This window comes from Dysidea avara, chromosome 11 (genome assembly GCF_963678975.1).
Source record: "Dysidea avara chromosome 11, odDysAvar1.4, whole genome shotgun sequence".
Taxonomy (NCBI): domain Eukaryota; kingdom Metazoa; phylum Porifera; class Demospongiae; order Dictyoceratida; family Dysideidae; genus Dysidea; species Dysidea avara.
This window is the reverse complement of record NC_089282.1, coordinates 16,070,899-16,090,389: the sequence shown is the minus strand read 5'-3', so window position 1 is coordinate 16,090,389 and position 19,491 is coordinate 16,070,899. Positions and strand designations below refer to the sequence as shown.

Here is a 19,491-nt window from a genome sequence, read left to right as displayed (position 1 = left end):
GTATCTGTAGATAAAGCCAGCCTTGGCATTCATAAAGTACAAAACAGTAAAATCCATGCAAAAATAGCCAAACTGTGAAAAGGGTACACCTGGGTGAAAAAAGTTGTATAATCAAAGGTGGCAGCTAAGAAATGGCTGTAATGATGTCATTGCCAATCAATTTTACACAGGTATTATTAAAATTAAGTGGCATTAACATCATTGTAGCCATTTCTTGTCCACCACCTTTGATTTTGCAATTTTTCACCAAGGATATTGAAGGCTGCACCTTTTTTACAGCTTGGCCATATTATTTTATATCAGAAAACATATAGTGTATCACGTGGCCAAGAATGCTGATACACCACATTGTATGTGAATTGTCAGGAAGAGCAAAATGCAATTTTTCATGGATGATTCCTTCCAAAGCACACTATTTTGCATTATAGCTGTCCACTAGGTAAAGCAGGCCACACACCAAATTTGAATGAATTTGCTCAAGCAATTTCGGAGATGTGGGCAGCCAAAAGTTTGTTTTCTTAAGGGGTTTATGAGGGTCAAGATGTTCCTTTTCATTGTTATAAAAAGCATACATGTAACTTGATTGCCTTAAACTTTGGGGCAGACAAAAAGCATGTAAATGTGAACTCATGTACTAAATTTGCTATGTGTGTGTTTACTCTTGTGTAAAAGATGGGAGTTTGTGTCACACCAATAGGGAATGAGAATAAATTGGCGTGTATATATGTAGGCTAATTATAGTAGCAGTGCCTTTTGATAGTTTAAAAATTAAAGGAGTAAAGCTACAGAGCATAAGCCAAACAAGTGTAAATTACCAGATCAAGATATTCTAACAGAACAGTCACTGCAGGGTAAAAAGTGCAGGAGAATGTTTATAAAAGGATTTGCTAGAGTTTAAAGTAGGAACCTTTACACATAGTATCCAGCTCCTTCACCACTGAGCCTCTATCACAACTGTTCACTTAATTTCCACAAAAAACAAGAAAAAGCGGCAAAGAAGTGGCAATTTAATAACAGTTGCATGTATATTTGCTCTAGTTTTATTATATAGCTATAGCTAGACACAAAGAGAATGGGTAATACTGCTTTCACATGGCCGCAAGTTGATATCAGTCCTTGTTCTTACCAGTTGTTAAACAGATGGATCATGGTAATATTCTAATCTACTTGGCCACAACTTGATACCAGTCCTTTTTCTTACCAGTCATGTTGAATAAGCTTATTTTATTGATCCTACTTTGCTTGGCAGCGCCTTTTTTTACAGCCCCAAGGCTGTTTTTGTTTTAGATAAATAAGTTGTGCATAAATACCACTTCACCACCATATATGGCTCAATCCATTTAGCACACGGTACATAATGTCGAGACACAAGACATTAAAATGTGACTTAATAATGATGGTGTAATGCTGTTATAAGTGCTTCCAGGTATTATATACTATAATAATCGTGAATAAATTATATCCATGAATAGAATTATAGTCATGCATGAACACCACTTCATCTCTAATGGCTCGATTTACTTAAAGCGTGTTACTTAACATCGAGACAGATGTCTAGAACTTACCATAGAGCTTATAGTGATTGCTAACCAACTGCTAACCTAAGTGTTATCATGTGTTGTGTTCACTTTTTGGTTGTTAATTGTTGCAGATTCGTGACAAGCTCTCTCACTTGAAGACCATAGTTCAGTACAAGGGAGAACTCAACAAGAAGTATCGTGATACCTACACTGTATGATGTTGTGTTGTTGTATGTACAACATATGGTAGCGTATAGGTTAGTAATAGTGTGTGATTAAGTAGTTGTGTGTCTCCTTATAGTGGACAGAGTTTCTTGAGCTTGGCAAGGATGTGAAAGCTTCTAGATCTATGATTGACATTGACAGTATCATCAAAAAGCTACAACCAAATCAGTGTGCTATGTTAGTATACACTGTGAGTGCTACTATTGCTGTAATACCCCTTATCCATTTCTCAATATGTGACCCACTGAGTGAAAACCTGACTTGCTTGCATCTTTCTCGAAATTTATTTTGCAACTTTTTTTGTTATCTACAGGAAAAATGCAATGGGCTGTTAAAGTTTCAGCCCTATGTAGTGAGTTCTGTTGGAGTTATAGCGACAGGCAGTAAAAAGAGCAAAACTATTGATTTGTACATTACCTATTTGGAAATATATTACAAGGTGCTCATTTAATCAATCATAAGTCACGATTGCAACAAGCTATGGAGTTGGAACTTACATCATTGCATTCACCTTGAACTGGGGGCATTGAACAAGATACAGTTTTCTGCCTATACCTACCCATGCCATGAAGAAAGAAGGCCGTTCAAACTTAAAAACAGTGACAATAAGCTTAGGTTTTACTGCAACATAAATAAACACATGTAACTCATGTTTGCTTCATCATACAAAAACAAAATTAAGATATTCTTACTCCGCATGAAAAGACAAATCTAATGATGTATTAGTTTGGTTTCTTTCATTGTTTATTGAAGCAATTAAAACGTTTCTAAAATTGTTTTTGTAGTACGCAGTTTTTACTCAATGTATATTAATGCATTTATCTAAGAAAAATAAAAAGTTGGGTTTCACTCAACAAGTCACATATGAGGTCTGTGAAATACAGTGTAGCTAATGGTGTTGGTATTTTTGTTATTTGCAGGACTCTATATCAAAATTTATCTTTACCAATCACCATGCATAATAAGTAATAACTACTAAGTATGCATGGTGCAGTTAAATTGCAAGAATCCCACATACACTACTGGACAATATATCCATGCTATTATCATGGAATTACCATGATCCCCTTGAAATACCCATGAAAGTTGCAGTTGGTATTTTCATGGGTAATGAAATACCCATGAAATGCATGGAGCAAAATAATGTACCAACATGAAAGAGTAAATTTTCATGGGTTGGTATGTATGTACAACCAATGAAAAGCCTGTGAAATCACACCAATGAAAAATGTGTGGAAAGCCTATGAAATACATTCATAGGTTTTCCACAGGATTTTCATTGGTGTGATTTCACAGTATTTTCATGGTACACAAACCCATGAAAACTCACTCGTTCATGGGTCATTCATGGGTACTATATTTTACCCCAGAGATTCATGGGTACTTCAATACCATGAAAAAATTATCAACTGAAACTTTCATGGGTATTTCACAGGATAATGGGAATTTCATGGTAATAGCATAGATTATTTTCCAGTAGTGATATCTAACCCAAAACAGCAAAGCTGTAAAAAAAGAGTGCGGCCCTCAAAAAGGCTATAATGTAAAAAGATGTGAAATCCAAGGTGGCAGCCAAGAAATGGCTGTGATGGTAGGTTAATGGTAAAAATTTTAATAACGACAATTCAGATGAATTTGGTGCCGCTTGGTCTTGGAACAAAATTCACCTGAATTGTCGTTATTAAAATTTTAACCATTAACCTACCATCACAGCCATTTCTTGGCCGCCACCTTGGATTTCACATCTTTTTCACCATAGCCTTTTTGAGGGCTGCACTCTTTTTTACAGCTTGGCTGTTCTGGATTAGATTTCACTTCTTTTTGTATTTGCATAACCTATCTTTTTTTCTTTACCACAGGAAGAAGAAAAGATGAAGCAGATGTACTTTAAATATTTCTGATTATATCAGTAAATGTACAAATTATATATATAATACATATATTTATTACAGAACTCTCCATAGTGGTTTCTTTGTAACTGAACACTCTACAAGGTGACTTCATCTAGCTGATCTCTCTACAGGGTGATTTGTTTGTAGCTGAACTATCTACAAGGTAACTTCTTCTAGCTGATCTTTCTACAGGGTGATTTGTTTGTAGCTGAATTCTGTACAAGTGATTTGTTTGCAGCTGAGCTCTTTACAGAATGGTTTCTTTGTAGCTGAACTCTCTACAAGGTAACTTCTTCTAACTGATCTTTCTACAGGGCAATTTGTTTGTGACTGAATTTTCTACAGGGTGATTTCTTTGCACCTGAACTCTCTACATGGTGGTTTCTTTGTAGCTGAACTCTCTACAAGGTAATTTCTTCTAGCTTATCTCTCTACAGGGTGATTTGTTTGTAGCTGAATTCTGTACAGGTGATTTGTTTGCAGCTGAGCTCTTTACAGAATGGTTTCTTTGTAGCTGAACTCTCTACAAGGTAACTTCTTCTAGCTGAACTCTCTACATGGTGATTTGTTTGTAGCTGATTTTTCTACAAGGTGACTTCTTTTAGCTGATCTTTGTACAGGGTGATTTGTTTGTAGCTGAACTATCCACAAGATAACTTCTTCTAGCTGATCTCTTTACAGGGTGATTTGTTTCTAGCTGAATTCTGTACAGATGATTTGTTTGCAGCTGAGCTCTTTACAGAATAGTTTCTTTGTAGTTGAACTCTTTACAAGGTAACTTCTTCTAACTGATCTTTCTACAGGGCAATTTGTTTATGGCTGAATTTTCTACAGGGTGATTTCTTTGCAACTGAACTCTCTACATGGTGGTTTCTTTGTAGCTGAACTCTCTACAAGGCAATTTCTTGTAGCTGATCTCTATACAGGGTGATTTGTTTGTAGCTGAATTCTCTACATGGTGGTTTCTTTGTAACTGAACTCTCTACAAGGTAATTTCTTCTAGCTGATCTTTCTACATGGTGATTTGTTTGTAGCTGAATTCTGTACAGATGATTTGTTTGCAGCTGAGTTCTTTACAGAATGGTTTCTTTGTAGCTGAACTCTCTGCAAGGTAACTTCTTCTAGCTGATGTCTCTACAAGGTCATTAGTTTATAGCTGAACTCTATACATGATGGTTTCTTTGTAACTGAACTCTCTACAAGGGGACTTCTTCTAGCTGATCTCTCTACAGAGAGATTTGCTTGTAGCTGAACTCTCTATATGATGATTTCTTTGTAGCTGAATTCTCTACAAGGTAACTTCTTCTAGCTGATCTCTCTATAGGGTGATTTGTTTGTAGCTGAACTATCTACAAGGTAACATCTTCTAGCTGATCTCTCTACAGGGTGATTTGTTAGTAGCTGAATTCTGTACAAGTGATTTGTTTGCAGCTGAACTCTTTACAGAATGGTTTCTTTGTAGCTGAACTCCCTACAAGGTAACTTCTTCTAGCTGATCTTTCTACTGGGCGATTTAATTGAATTTTCTACAGGCTGATTTGTTTGCAGCTAAACTCTCTACATGGTGGTTTCTTTGTTGCTGAACTCTCTACAAGGTAACTTCTTCTAGCTGATGTCTCTACAAGGTCACTAGTTTATAGCTAATGTCTATACATGGTGGTTTCTTTGTAACTGAACTCTCTACAAGGGGACTTCTTCTAGCTGATCTTTCTACAGGGTGATTTGTTTGTAGCTGAACTCTCTACAAGGAAACTTCTTCTAGCTGATGTCTCTACAAGGTCACTAGTTTATAGCTGAACTCTATACATGGTGGTTTCTTTGTAACTGAACTCTCTACAAGGGGACTTCTTCTAGCTAATCTTTCTACAGTGAGATTTGTTTGTAGCTGAACTCTTTACAGGTGATTTGTTTGCAGCTGAACTCTCTACATGATGGTTTCTTTGTAGCTGAACTCTCTACAAGGTAACTTCTTCTAGCTGATCTCTCTACAGGGTGATTTGTTTGTAGCTGAATTCTGTATATAGGTGATTTGTTTGCAGCTGAGCTCTTTACAGAATGGTTTCTTTGTAGCTGAACTCTCTACAAGGTAACTTCTTCAAGCTGATGTCTCAGGGTCACTAGTTTGTAGCTGAATTCTTTACATGGTGGTTTCTTTGTAACTGAACTCTCTAAAAGGTGACTTCTTCTAGCTGATCTTTCTACCGGGTGATTTGTTTGTAGCTGAACTCTCTAAAAGGTAACTTCTTCTAGCTGATTTCTCTACAGGGTGATTTGTTTGTAGTTGAACTATCTACAAGATAACTTCTTCTAGCTGATTTCTCTACAAGATGATTTGTTTGTAGCTGAATTCTGTATATAGGTGATTTGTTTGCAGCTGCGCTCTTTACAGAATGGTTTCTGTGTAGCTGAATTCTTTATAAGTAACTTCTTCAAGCTGATGTCTCTACAGGGTCACTAGTTTGTAGCTGAATTCTTTACATGGTGGTTTCTTTGTAACTGAACTCTCTACAAGGTGACTTCTTTAGCTGATCTTTCTACAGGGTGATATGTTTGTAGCTGAACTTTCTAAAAGGAAACTTCTTCTAGCTGATCTCTCTACAGGAAGATTTGTTTGCAGCTGAACTCTCTACAAGGTAACTTCTTCTAGCTGATCTCTCTACAGGGTGATTTGTTTGTAGCTGAACTCTCTACATGGTGGTTTCTTTGTAGCTGAACTCTACAAGGTGATTTCTTCTAGCTGAACTATCTCTTTCCATAATTACATGAACTCCCTACAGGGTAACTTCTTTGAGCTGATCTCTCTACAGGGTGAATTGTTTGTAGCTGATCTCTATACAGGTTACTTTTTTCTAGCTGATCTCTTGAATTCTCTTCAGAGTGACTGCTCTATTAGGATGACTGCTCTATTTGAGTATCTTGATCTCGCACTTTCTGCACCTTCTCGTTATAACTCCGTGGCTTTAAGTCTAATTCTTCTACACCATTGAAGAGCCATTCTAAGATGATTACTCCATCTGTACAGCGAATTTCAAAGCATTACCCCAAGCGGTTTTTCTGGTAGGCGCAGCAAGTAGTAGCTTTTTTATTAGGTAATCTTGATTGCATAATTGTTATGCACTGTTGTTTTTTTGTTGTATCTTCCTGGTTTTTAGCTCAATTTCTTTCAGACCACAAAAGGTTTGAGGTTCAATAGTTAACCTATTCACCCACCAATCTTCAGCTTCTTCCCATAAGCGGTTTACCCTGTAGGCGTGACAACATGTTGGTGTTATTTTTCGTGAATAATTGCTCATAACTCTTTGCCTGTTTATCGTATTCCAGCCAATGTTGGTACAGCGATGCGCCTTTATACCCCCTGCTGTGTGCCAAATTTCAAGGCAATCGGATATGGTGTTTACGTTTTATAGCAATTTTTGTAAGTGTGCAAAAAGAGGAAGAAAAATAATAATAATAAAAAAACCAAGAAATTAAGCCAATTTTTGAAGTCGCATATCTCGGGAACGCTTGAAGTGATTTCGCTCAAATTTGAAATGTGGAGTGTTGAAGTTGGAGGGCGTATCCACAGCAAAAATCGTCTTGTTTCATCAAGGCAGCACAGAGCTACGGAGGTGCAAAAATTGCGTTTTCCTTCTTCCTGTTAATATACTCACGGGTGTTGTGTGCCGGCTTATTGGGCTGCACAACACACTACCGTGTGTCTTGATTAGGAACAGTGGAAACGGAAACCAGAAACGGAAAGTGGAAATGGAAAACGTAAATGGTCAAATCATCATATAAATGTACCCTACAGTAAAACCCTTGTTTAATGGCCACCTCTTAAAGAACACCTTCTTATAAGAGACCACCTCTGTACAAAAACCACATTGTAATTAGATCTCAAAGATGGCTAAGGACCACTTTGAGATCACTTTTGATAAAGACCACATCTTTACATGGTAATATGTGGTATATGTATTTCATGACTCATATCCATGTCATCTCTTTACCATGAAGTGTTCAGTATGCCTTAGTCATCTTTGAGATCTAATTACAATGTGGTCTTTGTACAGGGGTGGTCTTTATAAGAAGATGGTCTTTAAGAGGTGGCCACTAAACAAGGGTTTTACTCTAGAATACATTTATATGATGATTTGACCATTTCTGATTTCCATTTCCACTTTCCGTTTCTGGTTATCCATTTCCATTGTTTCCAATTGCCCTTACTTTTACCTGTCCTATTTTCATTTCTACAGGAATTGCAGAGTCTAAGAAAGAATGATTTTATTGTACACATTTTCCATGTTTAATTTAATGTACATAGAAATGTGGCTAATTTGTACCTTTTATAAACATAGTTAAAGAAGGTGCCATCATTAATATAAATATTCTTTTACAGTCTGGAACTACTACTTATCCTAAAGGAGTGATGCTGAGTCATGACAATGTGAATTGATAATTTGTGACTGAGCCAGCAAAGTAGGGCTTGTGGGCACATAGAATTTGCCTGCTGTTTTATGACTCGTTACTTTATGTAGCATCGTACTATATATTGCCATGCAATTTTCAGCCCTTATTAAACATTTAATTGGCTATATAATACAAGTTACAAAATGCAAATGTGACCCTATTCTGGAGAATCAACCTTAATGTCACAATTGACAACTCAAATATTTGTGACCAAAATTAAGTATTCCAAGCAATAAATCAGCTTTACAATTGTTAGTCAGTTCTTTGAATTACTACAAATTGTGAGAAATAATCTAACAGGTGCCAAACTGTCTTAATGTTAACACAATGAATTGTGAATGTCTAATTATTTCATGCATGACATTAAGACTGATTTCTAAAATTGGGAACTATTCTATTCTGGTATTGAGATATGACCTGTTGTGTGGCGGGATGTAGTTTGTGTCAACATGTCCTATTTTCGCTGGCCTGGTCACATTATGTGCGTGAATTTTAAGTTATTGTACAGGTCACATGGACCACAAAAGCTCTTATGGATACTATTGGCTCTGATAAAGTTGAGGAACTCACTAAATCTACTGTTAGCTACTTGCCATCAACTCACATATCTGGAATGGTATGTAGACACATAAAAGTAAACTAAAGTGTGTGTACAACTATAACAATGCTAAGTTATACAATCCATATAAACAGCTGTGAAACTTTGCATAATTATATACTGTGTGGTTTGCTTGTACTATTTAGCAAAGAACATATTATAGTACAGGGTTAATTATGTATGTTATGCAAGTGTCAGAACATACAGCTTTAAGAGAGGTGTTATCAGTTTGTACATTGCAAAAAGGTAAAAAAGTTTTTTTTGCAGTATACTCAACATACTTTTGTATAAAATGCAGCAAACCCTGGCGTAAAGCTAGCCTACTAGATATAGTGTGATTACCAATCTTATCTTATGAGACAAGCAATACATGTAGGTATATAGCTCTGTCATGGTAAAATGTTTAGAGTAATTGCGGCAACTGCAAGTACTATGTTCTTGATATGCAACAAACCTGACACAATTAATACATGTTGTCATATGGAAAGGGCACCAGGGAGATGAAACATATAAATGTGCTGTAATTTAAAACTATACTAAGGATTCCAAACTATGACAGTGCAAGCTAGGGCATAAGCAAAAATTTCAGATCTTGATTTTCCAGAAACATTCATGCATTGAAGGAACCACAAACTGCTGGGATCTGAAACTATTTCTCCAACATTTTTGTATTTTGAATTTTGAATTGTTGTACATACTCTGTTTTACAACATTACTAATCAAGACACACAGTAGTGTGTCGTGTGGCCAAGAAAGCCGGCGACCACATAGTGAGTATATTAACAGGAAGAAAGAAAACAGCTTTTATAAGTGTGCATAGCTCCATGGCCCCTTCTCTAAAGCACACCAGTTTTGTGTTATAGCTGTCCCCCAGGTAGGGTACGCCACACAGCAAATTTGATTAAATTCACAACAGCCATTTGCGAGATATGGGCGTTCAAAATTTCATTTTAATTTCTTTGTTTTTTTCTTCTTATGCCATACGGGGGGCTATGGGGACTTCGATTTCTTTTCGCACACTTCGTAAAAATTGCTATAAAATGCAAACGTGAAACTTGATTGCCTCGATCTTTGGCACAAATGAAGAGCGTGTAATGGTGGATCCACATACCAAGTTTGTTGTGAATCTGAGAAATATTCAAGGAGTTGTGAGCGTTAATTCATGTAAAAAAGATCAAACTTCTGTCATGGCTACAGGGTAAACCAAGTATAGAAATAACTTGAAAATTGGTGTGTAGATAGGCTGATCATCGTAACAGTGCCTTGTGATAGTTTGAATAGCAATAGAGTTACAGCGACAAAGTTATAAAGCAAAAACCAAGCAAGTGTAAAATCGTAGGATCGAAATACTCTAATAGAGCAGTTACCGTGGGGTAAAAATGGTGTGCAAAAAATGTTGGAAAAAAACTTACCAGAGTTCAAACCAGGGACCTCCATACCATCCTTAACCACTGAACCACTGCTATGTTGGCTGACCACCTCACTTAATTTCTGCTTTATAAATGAAATTTATAGTTGAAATCTGCTTATAATCAAATGTTTGTAATTTCATAGAACTGCTAATAGAAGTACTAGATTGTTCTAGAACATTCTATGTATGTTCTATTAGAAGTCCTCAAAAAATGTGCACTCTATTAGAGTATTACAATAATATTATCAAATATTGAATTAAATCATGCAATGAAATACATTTATAAGTCTGTCTTCAATAATCATCATTATTTTTATCTACATAAAAGTAGAAATGTGAGTAAAAATCAGCCATAGGCTGGTTTTGGGGCCTTACAAAGTACAAAAAGAAGTGAAATCCACACAAAAAAGCCAAGCTGTGAAAAATGGTGTGGCTTTAAAAAGCCTGGGTGAAAAAAGTAGTGAAATCAAAGGTGGCGGCCAAGAAATGGCTGCAATGATGTTATGCTAAAAAGTTTTAATAATGGCTGTGTGCATTATTAAAACTTTTTAGCATTAACATAATTGCAGCCATTTCTTGGCTGCCACCTTTGGTTTCACAACTTTTTTCACCCAGGCTTTTTAAAGCCGCACCATTTTTCACAGCTTGGCTGTTTTTGTGTGGATTCTTTTTGCAAATCTTGTATCATGTATATGCTCTGTACAAGTTTAAAGTGTCCTATGCTTCTTTCTTGTTATGCAGTTTTTAGACATGTTTTTACCCATTGCTACTGGTGGAACTGTATATTTTAGCTCCACAAAGGTAAGTATACTATTGGCTTGCAGTAATAAATATGTGACTAGATCTGAAAGAATTCCACATGTTCATGCAAGTCTAATTTCACAGTTGAATGCATTAAATGCAATGATCAAAATTACAAAAGATCTGTAAATTTTTGAACACATGTTTAGCAATGAAGGAAAGTGCTAACAGAAAAGAAAACGTTGGTATCATATTCCCCAGAGCAAGAATCTTTATTTTGTATTTTTGTGTCAGTATTCCCAAGGAGTCAAAAGTTATGACTTTGCCTAGGAAGGATTTGTAAGAGTTTTACCCAACAATGGATTTGTCTGTTTAGGGAAAATGTGATTATGATGGTGCAAGTACATATTCACATAAAAACTCTTCAGAATTTGAGAACACATATGTATATAATGTTAAAAGCCACAATAATTCATAAGAAATATCAGAAAACATGGTATAATATTAGATGCATTTCAAGACTCTAGATGTACGAATTTGACCTCAGTAATGGTTGTTAGAGGCTGTTTAAAGAAACAGTGAAGGATGGATGTTCTGTAGTATTGCAAACAAAGGCAATCCAGCACTGTATTTCGGTAAGTGTGGTTTAATTCCCAAGACGTTTTAGGCCAAATGTGAAATTTGCCCTACAAGCCACAAATAGACAACAGGATACTCCATAGACAATAATATGGATATGTAGTGCTTAACAAAATCTTTTGTTCGTTAGCCAATTTGCAAAGGTTGTTTTTGAGATACTAACAGAATGTTCCATGTTTTATACATCCAAAGTTTCCTAGTATTCCATAAAAAATTATGGCTATCCACACAATGTAACGGTGTCTCGTATTATATGTGTTGTTGGATTTTTCTCAAGACCTCTATAAGACTACATTCAGATATGATCATTTAATTAAGTGCCTGTTTTTTTTTTAATGCTTGTAGCATATGATCACTGTGCTAACCATTTTTCTGTTGTTACCACTTTGTAGTGCAGTAGCTTCTAAAGCTCTTGGTGTCTAAAGCCAAACTTTGGTTGACCATTCTGTTGGCTATCTAAATAAAGGAAAATATGAATTTGAAAAACGTGCGAACATGTGGGGTTTTTGCAGATATAGTCATATACATATTATGATGTTATTAAACTGTTTGTGATTATTTTTAGGGTTCTCTATCTGCTATTATGAAAGAGGTCCATCCTACAAATTTCTTTGCAACACCACGGTAAATACAGTTTTGTTATATACCACAATAAAATTTTGAAAGTGAAGTGAAGTTTTAAATTTTCATTCAAAACTAAGAAAATGATTTGATTACTGCACAGTAGAATTGTTGGAAGGAAGAAACATATTGTCAAGACACACAATAGTGTGTCGTGTGGCCAAGTACGGTCGCCTGACAGACAGGTGTGTGTATTTTACAGGAACCTACAAAATGCCGTTTTCACGCATCAGTAGCTTGATAGTGCCTGACCGGAAATCAACCATTTTTGTGGTAGTGATTCCCTTGGGGTGGGGATCCTCCCATTTCATATTTGAGCTGAATCCACCAGCCATTACTGAGATATGCGTCTTCAAAGTTCATCTTAGTTTCTAATTATTTTTCTTCTTTTTGCAACAGTTAGAAAAATCGCTATAACTCGTTCATGCTTTAGTTGAAATTTGGAGGGCAGTAAGAATGTAATGCAGCACGTTTACAGTCCAACTTTTGTAAACATCGGATAAAAAAAGGGAGTTATACTCGATTTTTGAAAAATTGCAATAGTGATTTTTTGTCAAGGTCACAGGATAAACCACTTAAAGGAATGACTTGAAAATCGGTCTGTATGTATGGAGTAACTATCGTAGTGCAAACCTTTTGTGGTTTGAAAGAAATAACAGTAACAGTCATGGAATTATAACAAAAATGCCAACTATGTGTAAAAAGCACGTGATCAAATTTTGTTAATAAAAAGCGCGTGATCAAATTTTGTTAAGTATTACTTGTCACACCTACCAAGCAAATTTATGGAATCAGTTGAAAATAGGTAGATAGGTTAACAAGTGCGCGATCGAGATACTCTAATACTGAAGTCACCCTAATAGAACATTCAGCTTCATAATGAGTCTCTCTATTAGAATGTTTAGCTATAATCAAGTCACCATATGTGACTGTCTCTGGGAAAACCGGTCTTATCGCCCATTTAAAAGTATCGAGAAACGTCGGTTTTAAATATTCTGTGTGTTGTAGCTGGCCAATGGTGGTAGCTACGCATACCAAATTTTCACACGTTTCACAACAATTTCTTACCTTCCTGATCATCCACTGAAGACGTAGCCAACAGCTAAGTTTCCCGCCATTTTAGATAGTTTTTAAACCGAGGTTGTCTGTATCAGGCGAGCTCCAGAAGGGTGGGAGGCGGGGGCCCTGGAAGGCGGGCAAGATGGTGTTCAGAAATTGAAAAGAGACGTGCTGGGATGAATTAGGCCAAGTTATAGGCCATTCAGGGCTTAGAACTGGCTAAAATGAAAGGAAATTTACAGTACAGGTCATTGTCCAACACCACAGAGCTGTACAGCCACACACAGCCATCTCCTGGTTGGCCAGGGCTCCATCAAGACCCCAGACCACTCGTACGGCTCGCCACTGTGCTCTAGAAAAGCAGCCAGCAAAAGCAGACCACTTTACTCTGGTGGACTGTGGCAGTGAAACTTGATAGTGCATTCATTAAGCTTTGTGTTTGTGTGAAAAAGTCAAACTTCCTGTCTTGGGCAATAAGAACGGTTTTCGTAGATCCAGTCACATATAGAGAGTTCAGCTAACAACAAGTCACCCAAAAGAGAATTCAACTACAATCAAGTCACCCTGTGGAGAGTTCAACTACAAACAAATCACCCTGTAGAGAATTCAGCTACAAAAATGTCACCTTGTAGAGAGTTCAATACAAACAAGTCATCCTCTGGAGAGTTCAGCCACAAACAAGCTACCCTGTAGAGAGTTCAGCTACAAACATTTCACCCTGTGGAGAGGTCAGCCACAAACAAGTTACTTGTAGACTTAAGCTTTAAGAAGTTACCAGTAGAGTGTCCAGCTACAAACAAGTCCCGTGTAGAATTCAGCTACAAACAAATCACCCTATAAAGAGTTCAGTAAGTCACAATGTAGAGATTTCAGCTTTGACCAAATCACCCTGTGGAAAGTTGAGCTACAAAAAAGTCACCCTGTAGAGAGTTCAGCTACAAACAATTAATGCTGTGGAGAGATCAGGTACAATGAAATCACCCTTGTGGAGAGTTCAGCCACAAACAAGTCACTTATAGAATCCAGCTAAAAAGTCATCCTAGAGAGAGTTCAGCCACAAACAAGTCACCCGGTAGAGAATTCAGCTACAATCAATTCATACAAGCAGGTCACCCTGAAGAGAGTTCAGCTACAAATAAATCACCCTGTGTAGAGTTCAGCTACAAAAATCACCTTTGGAGAATTCGCCTGCCTGCATAAATGTCTAGGATTGCCCGGACAAATCTCTTTGTCCTATTTTGTCCTTTGATATTACAGAATGTCCCAAGACAAGTCCTTTCTGTCCTATCAGAGAATGAAGGTCATCCCAACTTATATTCACCCATACTGTCCCAAGACCATGTATAGTCCCTGCAAGACCTAGGACTCTAACGGACATCCCAAGACAGTCCTGGTGTTGTTCATCCATTATGTCCCAAGTCCAAGTAGTTCCTGTGAATTCCTTAAGTGTCCTTGTTATAAAGACTCTTTCTAGTCCTGGTCCCCAATGGTCTCTTTTATGCTAGGACATGTTGGGAATTCTTTTAGTGTCTTTGTTGTAAAGACCCTCTCTAGTTCCAGTCCCCAATGGTCCTTTTTATCCTAGGACATGTTGGGAATCCTTATTCCCATGTTACAACTATTACTTATATAATAGGGCTGTACTGATACCGATATTATATCAATATCGGTACCAATATTACGAGTATCGGTATCGGTCAATTGCAAGTCTATAGTACAGATACTTCAATGGAGTAGTGTAAGTACTAGTAAAAGTATTACGTATAAGTACTAGTAAAAGTACTATAAGTACTATTAAAAGTTCTTATCTTGTACAAGTGACTTTGTCAAGAAGTGGTAAGATCCTGAACTATGCTAAGAAGTGGTAAGATCCTGAACTATGCTGTGAGTTGTCCTGGGTTCAGTTCTCCAAGTGGCTATGTTTTTTTTGTTTTTGTTTTTTTCGTTTTTGAGGGTTTTTGTACCACATTTTTTGGTAATACGTTTTTGTTGTATGACATTACACTGACCAAAACCAGACAATTTTGGATGAAAACACTTTGTGAACAATGAATTTTAGTAACTTCAACACAACCATAGTGATTTTGTTATGTAATCTTTATTATGCTAAATCTCACAATAATACATATCGGTTGCAATTATTAAGTATCCGCTGAATATTTAATATTGGTTTATTAGGAAACCTGTATCGGAAATAGATTATAAATATTGAATATCGGTATCAGCTGTAAAATGTGGTATCAGTACAGCCTTATTGTATAATGCATTTTTGGTAGTGACCAAAACTTCAATAATCAGTTTTGTCATCCATCACTTGAGTATACTACTGTATTTCTGTTGTTCTTCTCTTCACAGGCACTAAATTCCATTTGTGACTTACATACAACTTGAGATTTGTAAAAAGAACAAGTTGATGTTGTGTTATTTCTAAAAAAACAGGTGCCATGCAGCTAGCTAACTGATCTGGAATTAACCAATAGGATTTTGGTTGTGCAATAATACATAATTAATTTATTGTAATTCTCAGATTTCCTAATTCATGAGATTTTTGTAATTCTTAAATTATGTTGCTATGCACTGCTAAGGATGTGCTTGTTAAACAAACTGCTTTTAACAACATGTTACGCACAAAAGTATCTTCTAAACTGTTTTATAGTTTGACTATTGTGTTTTATCCCGCAAATTCTCTTGACAAAGCCTTAGAGCTGCTCTTCATTTTCGTTTGTGTATGTACCGGATATACCCCTTTCCCAACTCAAAGGGATAGGTTATTCCTGGTAGTCTACAAGGCTAGCACTGTTGTTTCTCAATTGTTAAATGCCTGTAAAACCCAAAGGGAAGGTAATTCACAAAGTCTGAGGAGACTCTCCACACCTGTATTTCAGACCACCAAAAAGAAACCACCTCAGAGCAAAGTTTACCTGTGCGAAAGTTTACTACAGTCTTCATTTTGCTTTTATTTCTTATGCAAAAGCTGCTTTTACCATTTAATGACTTTGCTGACGTGGGTGCATACAGACAAACATAGGTAGATAGGTAGATAGATAGGTAGACACATGCACGCACGCACGCATGACACACACACTTTTATGAAAATAATTCCAGTAAACCACGCGCATGCCCACAGCTGGCCGTGGGCGAATGCCTGGTTAAAAATATATTGTAGAAATTTCTGAATATACAGTAGAACTGTTCACTTTTTTAATACATTGAGCCCTATCCACTGTATCACCACTATGTACTAGCTGTCAGAATCTGGATTTTAACAATATAAAACAATGATCTAGTCTACAACAGAATATCACTAAACCCATAACCCTAGCTAACTGCAATTATTAGCTAAAGCGAAACCCAAACCAACCTCAATTTTGGACTGCTATAGTCGGTACCTTTTACGTATGATGGGCCTCCTACTAATCGTTTTTGACTCATGTTGAGCATATCTTTGAAGATGACACCAATGGTTACGACTGGACTATGATCCATCACTGCAAACAGAACTTGAACCTTCGCCTTCAATATGTGCACGTGATACAGTGTGTATTGTATAAGACATATGCATACTGTATGCACCATGCTAGTCTTTTATGTAAGCCAATAACTGAATAAGAGATCAACCAGGAAGCATTAACTACTCTCTTGAGACCAAGCTTGGTGTCTTTTCACTGTCATCTCAGTGTTGTGATGCAGGTAAACCATCTAAGGCCTGTCTACAGTAGAACTAGTACATCAAGTCAGCAAATGGTTTAATGAAAACTAACCCAACAAAAACAAATTGGAGAAACATGATACTGAAATCAAGGCTTATGATGAATACTGTAATAAAGACTGGTCAAGCATTATTAAGGAGTGTCAAAATGGCTACTAAATTAATGTTTTACCCATGCACCTATAGTATAATGGGATTATTTTCATAGGTAAGCTGGCAACTCCAACAGAACAACTTTTTGCAAAGAAGAGATTGTGGTAGACAAAATGCACTTAAGTGGTGTTCAGACCCTGATAGGTTTGAAGCACTTAGCAGTATGAATAAACACAACAAGCTACTTTTGGATTGTTAAATTCAACATTTTATATCCTGAGCATGGCTCTCCCGCTACTACCATATAGCTGGACATGTGGTTGATTTCATTTAGATGCCAGCAATAGGCTATAGCCATTCTTCATTACAAGAAAGAAATAAAACAAAGACAATATGCGTTTACACTAAACTAAAGCTCACAAATAGCAAAATAAGAAAACGTTTTTGCTTTCCTTACGCGATTTTGACTACAAAAAGAATAAACCAAATGCATCAACATGTAAAAATATTTTAAAGAAGTGCAATCATAAACAAGTTTCAATGTTAAATATGATAAGAGATTGGCTTAGGGTGTCATTTAGTGTCTCACGTCTTGCAGGGAGTTGGGACATTGATAAAAAGAGAATAACACCAAGACTGTATTGGGATGTCTTTAGTGTCCTAGGACTTGCAGAGACTGCTTGTACTTGTGACACAATAAATGAGTAACACCAGAACTGTCTTGGGATGTCCTTTTGTGTCCCAGGTCTTGCAAGGACTACTTGGACTAGGGACAGAAAAGGTGAATAACACCAGGTTTGTCTTAGGATGTCCTTTAGTATCCTAGGTCTTGCAACATGTCCTAGGATACAAAGGACCATTGGGGACTGGGACTAGAGAGAGTCTTCACAACAAGGACACTTAAAGAATTCCCAACATGTCCTAGGATAAAAAGGACCATTGGGGACTGGGACTAGAGAGGGTCTTTACAACAAAGACACTTAAAGAATTCCCAACATGTTCTAGGATGGAAATACTTTACTATAGGCAAATACACTGACTGTCCTGGGATGTCCCTACATTATAGAGGACAATTTTGGACTAAAGGACTTGTCCAGGCTATCCTGGACCTACCTAAGAATTCAGCCACAAACAAGTGATGCTGTAGAGAGTTTAGTAAACAAGTCAACCCCTAGGGTATTCAGCTACTAATAAGTCACCTGGTAGAGAGTTTAGCTACAAACAAGCCAGCCACCCTGTAGATGTGTTCAGCTGCAAACAAATTCCTATTTGGAGGGATCAGCCACAAACAAGTCACCCCTGCAAACAAATCACCACTACAAACAAATCTTCCTGTGGACAGTTCAACTACAAAAATCATCCAGTAGAGTATTCAGCCGCCAACAAATCACTCTGTAGTAAGTTCAACTACAAACTAATCACCCTGTGAGAATTCAGTATTAAACAAGTCACCCTGAAGAGATATTAACTACTAAAAAAGTCACTCTTTAGATCGTTCAGCTACAAGCAAATCATCCAGAGAGAGTTCAGCTACATAAATTCACCTTGTAGATAATTCAGCCATAACAAGTCATTCTGAAGAGAGTCTAGCTACATAGAGGGATCAGCCAGAAACAAATCGCATGCTAGAGTGATCAGCTAATAATAAATCACTGTGTAGAGAGCTACAAACAAATCACCCTGTAGAGAGATCAGCTGGAAACAAGTCACCCTGCAGAGAGTTCAGCTACGTTTCAAGTCACCCTGTAGAGAGTTCAGTAGAAACAAGCAGCCTTGTAGAGAGATCAGCTAGAAACAAGTCACCTTGTAGAGAGATCAGCTAGAAACAAGTCACCATGTAGATAGATCAGCTACAAAGAAACCATCCTGTAGAGAGTTCAGCTACAAACAAGTTACCCTATAGAGAGATCTGCTAGAAACAAAATCATCTTGTAGAGAGTTCAGCTACAAACAAATCACCCTGTAGAGAGTTCAATTACAAACAGGTAACCCTATAGAGAGTTCAGCTAGAAACAAGTAACCCTGTAGAGAGATCAGCTAGAAGAAGTTACCTTGTAGAGAGTTCAGCTACAAAGAAACCATCATGTAGAGAGTTCAAGTCACCATGTAGAGAGATCAGCTACAAACAAGCTACCTTATACAGAGATCAGCTCGAAACAAATCATCTTGTAGAGAGTTCAGCTACAAACAAATCACCCTGTAGAGAGTTCAACTATAAACAGATAACCCTATAGAGAGTTCAGCTAGAAACAAGTCACCCTCTAGAGAGAATCCTGTAGAGAGTTCAGCTACATGCAAATCACCCTGTAAAGAGTTCAGCTATATTTCAAGTCACCCAGCAGAGAGATCAGTTGCAAACAAGTTATCCTGTAGGAATAGTTGGTATGTAATAAATATATGTATATGTATATCTAATCCAAAACAGCCGAGCTGTAAAAAAAGTGTGCGGCCCTCAGAAAGGCTATGGTGAAAAAAGATGTGAAATCCAAGGTGGCGGCCAAGAAATGGCTGTGATGGTAGGTTAATGGTAAAAATTT

General features: G+C 36.9%; 1 protein-coding gene across 3 annotated transcripts in view; it reads left to right on the top strand.

Moving 5' to 3' along the window:
* The window catches only part of LOC136239413 (uncharacterized), a 249,491-nt gene that overhangs the window by 40,087 nt on the left and 189,913 nt on the right, over positions 1–19,491 (top strand). For all 3 annotated transcript variants that reach the window (XR_010693453.1, XM_066030144.1, XM_066030142.1), the window contains exons 5-10: positions 1,652–1,732; positions 1,822–1,935; positions 8,013–8,060; positions 8,592–8,699; positions 10,834–10,893; positions 12,038–12,096. Coding sequence is in view for 2 of the 3 variants with exons in the window: in XM_066030144.1 (XP_065886216.1) it covers positions 1,652–1,732; positions 1,822–1,935; positions 8,013–8,060; positions 8,592–8,699; positions 10,834–10,893; positions 12,038–12,096 (470 nt within the window). In the remaining variant the exon portion in view is untranslated. The remainder of the gene's footprint in view (positions 1–1,651; positions 1,733–1,821; positions 1,936–8,012; positions 8,061–8,591; positions 8,700–10,833; positions 10,894–12,037; positions 12,097–19,491) is intronic.